The sequence below is a fragment of the Arachis ipaensis genome, chromosome B7 (assembly GCF_059453495.1).
Source record: "Arachis ipaensis isolate K30076 ecotype BB chromosome B7, ASM5945349v1, whole genome shotgun sequence".
Taxonomy (NCBI): Eukaryota; Viridiplantae; Streptophyta; class Magnoliopsida; order Fabales; family Fabaceae; genus Arachis; species Arachis ipaensis.
Window position 1 is genome coordinate 42,232,046 of NC_142442.1, and position 5,663 is coordinate 42,237,708.

General features: G+C 34.5%; 1 protein-coding gene across 1 annotated transcript; it reads right to left on the reverse strand.

The window, feature by feature from the left end:
- Positions 1-857: 857 nt before the first annotated feature.
- On the reverse strand, positions 858-5,128 carry LOC148550960 (zinc finger BED domain-containing protein RICESLEEPER 2-like). The gene is made up of 4 exons (XM_088494148.1): positions 4,751-5,128; positions 2,652-3,395; positions 1,188-2,540; positions 858-1,083 (listed from the first exon to the last, which is right to left on the reverse strand). The coding sequence occupies exons 2-3, from the start codon at positions 3,392-3,394 to the stop codon at positions 1,292-1,294; spliced, it is 1,992 nt and encodes a 663-aa protein (XP_088350274.1). The 5' UTR covers position 3,395; positions 4,751-5,128; the 3' UTR covers positions 858-1,083; positions 1,188-1,291.
- Positions 5,129-5,663: the final 535 nt, after the last annotated feature.

Below are 5,663 nucleotides of genomic sequence, written 5' to 3' on the forward strand. Positions count from 1 at the left end.
AAATTTGAGCAAATACACCTATGTAGTAATTGATTTTGAATAGTTAATCAAGTTGATGATGGTGATTTTAAGCAATATTTGGTTTTAACAATTATAGATTAGAAGAGACATTTATTTTTAAATCGCAGTATGACTTGTTTACTTCAGTTGTTAATGGCAAAGAACCAAATTGAGGAACTGAATAAAAAAATTTATGGCTATGGAGCAAAAATGCACACAATCAGTGATATTCTGTATCCTGCTATAACTATCGATATATATCTCAGTTTGTTACACTCCTATTTTTAGAGAAAAAGAAATTTGTGGTAATTTTAGATCTTATCAAAAAGATTTCAACATCATTAACTTTTTTTACATTTGAATCTTTTGAACAGGATAAATTAACTAGGAGAAGAGAGATGACAAAGCTCCAAATGATACTTCATGGAACACAGGCAAAGCTTAATGCTATCCTCAATAAATATATATATATATATATATATATATATATATATATATATATATATATATATATATATATATAGGGAGCAGTAAACGAATCAGATTTAAAACAACACGATTTGAAGAATAATGTCTTTTATTTATTTATTTATTTATTTTGGAAGAGTTGTACTACCCATCTAAAAGTGATTACTAGGGATGGCAACGGGTCCCCATGGGGGCGGGGACATGCCCCCCGCCCCCGCCCCCCGCCCCCAATATATGTCCCCGTCCCCGCCCCGTCCCCATGACGGGTAACGGGGACTCCATATCCGCCGGGGACCTGGGTCTCCGCGGATATCCGCGGATTTTTATAAAAATTAATAAAAATTGAAAAAAATGAAAAAAATTAGAGAAAATCAAAGATAATCCTCAATTGCCATTACAAACATAATATCCATAGTCTTTAAAGACTTAAATAGAAATAACAACAAACATAAACATCCAAACATATCCATAAACAACCAAATATTACATAAACAAACTACCATATTCATAAACAACTAAATAAAGTACATGACATCACAAAAACATAATTCCACCGTCTCAATCTTTCTTTCATCCTGTAATGGTAGTGATGGTAGATTCCGACTTACTTGAATCCTACATCGACAAGAAAACAATTTAAAGTTAAAATCATATAATAACTCAATAAGTCAATAATATAAAAACATAGTGTGTTATATGTAATTTAATAGTTTACTTACGTCAACATCTCCTTCAATATTATGAATTGTGTAGCACTCAAATCCTATGTTAGTTGTGGTGCCAAGTTCATTCCAAAGCCAATCTTGATTACACATTAGAGCCTCTAATGTGTCCGGACGCAACCTACTACGATGTGGTGTAACAAATCGACCACCCGTACTAAATGAAGATTCAGAGGCAACGGTAGAGATAGGATCGCCAAAAAATCCCTAGCAATAGCTTGCAAAGTAGGAAACTTCGCCCCATTTGACTTCCACCAATTTAAGATATCAAAATCATGTTCAGTTTGTGGTACCGGTCTCTCTTCAAGATAATAATCCAACTCACTCTTTGTATCAATAAATGCGGATTCCTCACTTACATGTGCAGCAAAATCAGCTTGCCAATCTTCATGACTGAACTTCCTCCCCTTTGAATTTGAAGGAATTGATGGTGGTGGCGGCATATCTAATTGAGCAGCTTGGTCTCTTTCTCTTCCCTTTGTTGCATATTCTAAAACTAAATCTTGCACTACCCTTTTCACTTGACCAATTACAACACATGCCTCCGTCTCACCATATATTTTACGAAAAAAGAAATTCAATAAATACATCTTGTACCTAGGATCCAAAAGAGTCCCAATAGCCATAACTATATTAATCACACCCCAATACTTTTCAAACTTAGTTATCATACTAGTAGCCATCATTTCAATTATCTCATTTCCACAATTTTTCCACTCCATCAAAGCCAACTTAATCACACAAACCTTAGGAAAATAAAGATTTGATGTAGGATAAGTTGTTCCAGAAAATAATTCAGTCACATCAAAGAATATCCTCAATCTTTGAAAAATCTCATCCGCCATATCCCAATCCTTCTCACTAGGCAAAGATTTATATTGACTCTCACGCAATGACAATCTTTCAAACACATCTCGATACATAATTGCAACTTCAAGCATCAAAAATGTTGAATTCCACCTAGTTTTACAATCAAGACAAAGATTTTTTGTGTAGGGTATTTTAAGTTGTGCACATGTTTCCTTAAATTTTTCTTCTCTTTTAGGTGTTGCAGTCCAATAATGAACACTATCCCTCACCCTTTCAATAGCATGTGAAATAAGTTGTAACCCATCCTTGACAATCAAATTTAATATATGCGCACAACATCGCATATGAAATAATTTACCACCCAAGATAAAGTTTCTATGTGACATTTTAGTCAAAATATTCTCAATCATAACGTCATTAGTACTGCAATTATCAACAGTCAAAGTGGATACCTTCCTATCAAGATTCCAATCCATCAAACAATCTACAAGAACCTCTGAAAGTACCTCAGCCGTGTGGGGAGCCGGCACATATATAAACCTGTAATGATAATTTAGTACAATTATAAACAAAACAGCTTTGCAATTATATATAAGACAGCTTTGCAATCATATAAACATTCAAAAGAACCTATAATGATAATATTATTACCTCACAAGACGGCTTTGCAATTTCCAAGAATCATCAATGTAATGAGCCGTGATAGCCATATAACCTTTGTTTTGGTTGCTTGCTGTCCACATATCAGTTGTAATTGCAACTCGACTTTTATTACACTCAAGGACATTCATTGTCTTCGATCTCTCATCATTGTAGAGCTTCAAGATGTCATTCTTTAAAGTGTTACGAGTAATCACCTTGAAGAGAGGTTGCAAAGCATTGCAAAATCGTCGAAACCCAATGTGGTCCACAATAGATAACGGATACTCGTGAAGACAAACCATAACTGATAACTCTTTCCTTGCATTTTCTTGGTCGAAGGTATATGCACCAACCACAACTGTTTCCCCACTAGTTGTTGGAGTTGTCTTCATCATACATTGTCTTATATCTCTAGTGGTGCGGAGCTTGCAGCTTTTGAAGTGATCACGTAAGTGCGAAGTGCCTTGTTTTGGGTCACCAAGTAGCTTCGATTTACAATAATTACATTCAGCCTTTAATTTTCCCTTGAATTCCACAATCTTAAAGTGATTCCACACTTCGGAGGTTAACTTCCTCTTTCGAACACCACTTGTAGAGTTTGTCGTTCCTTCATTAGTAGTTGCGGTATCCGTTGGGGGTTCTTGAGGTTGAGATTGAAGAGCCTCTTGTGTAGTTTGAATATTAGTGCCTATAGGTTCTTCCGATGGAGTACTCTTCTCAAGAGTATTGCTCAATGCATCCGAAGAAGACATTCTATAAATCATGAAATATAAATCATGAATCAAATTCACTTTAATCCCAAATCAAATAAAATGAAATCTGTTATGCTTATAATGCCTACTCTGATGCTTATAATAAATAAATATATGTTATTAATCTCCTCAACATTATGCTTATAATGCCTACTCTTATGCTAACTTTCTTTATACATGACAATCCATCGTTATCATTGGTAGTATTAGGAGATCAAATAAAATGAAATCTGTTATGCTTATAATGCCTACTCTGATGCTTATAATAAATAAATATATGTTATTAATCTCCTCAACATTATGCTTATAATGCCTACTCTTATGCTAACTTTCTTTATACATGACAATCCATCATTATCATTGGTAGTATTAGGAGATCAAATAAAATGAAATCTGTTATGCTTATAATGCCTACTCTGATGCTTATAATAAATAAATATATATGTTATTAATCTCCTCAACATTATGCTTATAATGCCTACTCTTATGCTAACTTTCTTTATACATGACAATCCATCATTATCATTGGTAGTATTAGGAGAGTGCACGCTAAGGACAAAACACTCCACATTCACATTACTTTTGGCTCAACTAAATTTGAAGTTTCTATCTAATCCACATATATGAATCATTCCAAGCAAACTATTTAAAAAAATTAAAATTAGGCATTCAAATAAGTATGCATCTTTATGAATCAAATTCACTTTAATCCACGTATATGAATCATTGCAAGCGAACTATTTAAAAAAATTAAAATTAGGCATTCAAATAAGTATTCATCCTTATGAATCAAATTCACTTTAATCCCAAATCAAATAAATAAAATCTGTGAGTTACAATTTGTGAGTTATTATTAAGTAATAATCTTAACAAAATTGCATGTCGAAAATAATCCCTATTTGAAATTTATGAATAAAAATTTTGGTACTGTTTGGTTTATTTATTTATTTTTGTATTGTTGTAAGTTGAAGAACCAGTACCAGTAGTTATATTTCTGTGCAATGTGCAAGATAGGTGCTAGTAGAGTACAACAATTCCCCAAATATAATCAAAAAAATCAAAATCAGAATACCAAATTTAGAATTAGAAATTTAGAACTCAGAATCAAATAACCCTAAATAGAAATCAGAATCAGAAACCTAATTACCCTAAATAAAAAATTCAGAATAAAATTTAGAATCAGAAATTTAGAACTCAGAATCAAATAACCCTAAATAAAAAATTCAGAATCAAATCAACCTTAAATCAGAAAATTCAGAACTCTAAACCTAATTACCCTAAATCAGAAATCCAGAACCAAATCAATCATAAATAGAATTCAAAAACAAAAATTTCAAAGCCACAAGACTGACTTACCTGACGTAGAAAAGGGGCAGAAGTGAAGAGCCGAAGACCAGCGACGAGGAGAGGACGACGTGGCCGCCACAGTGAGATCAAGACCTGCCGTGAGCGACCGAGCCACTTAGGAGTTGGGAGGCGGCACTGAGGAGAGGAGACGCGAAGGAGAGGTCAGAGGAGAGGAGAAGAGACGGTCAGTGGTTGGCGGTCGGCAATGTTCGAGAAGGAGAGGAGAGGAGACGCGGCAGTCAACAGTCGGCGGTCGGCGGTCGGCGATGTTCGAGGGAGGAGACGAGACGAGATGAGATTTTTCACGGTGAGGACTGAGGAGTGAAGAGAAGAGGAGTTTTTTGTCTCTGAAGGCTGAAGCAGAGTAAAGCATGTATGAGTATGAGCAGTGAGTATGTGACGGCTAGGTTTTCTTTTTCCAACAATGAATCATATATTATATATACTAAGGGCATTTTTGTCTTTTCATATATACGGGGATTAAACGGGTCTCCACGGGGCGGGGACCTCTACCCCGCCCCCGCCCCGTTTATTATACGGGGCCCCGTCCCCCGTCCCCGCGGATAGAAATTACCCCCCATATCTGTCCCCCAGCGGGTAAATCCCCGCGGGTACCCGCCCCGCCGGGGATTTTTGCCATGCCTAAATAAAACAAAAATAAACTCTTGAAGATTAGTAATTTTTAATATTTTTTGTCATAATTTGGTTGGTATAAATACTAAATTGTCATTTTACTAATTCATATGTAAATTATAAAATATGTGGGTATAAATTATATTGATTTATGGGTACAAATAGTATTGATTCATGTGTAAAACTTTAATAAATATATGTGTAAATTATATAGTTTTTATATGCAAAATATATGTAAATATATGTACAAATTATTGTTGACTGTACTGATAAAAAATAATAATATTTG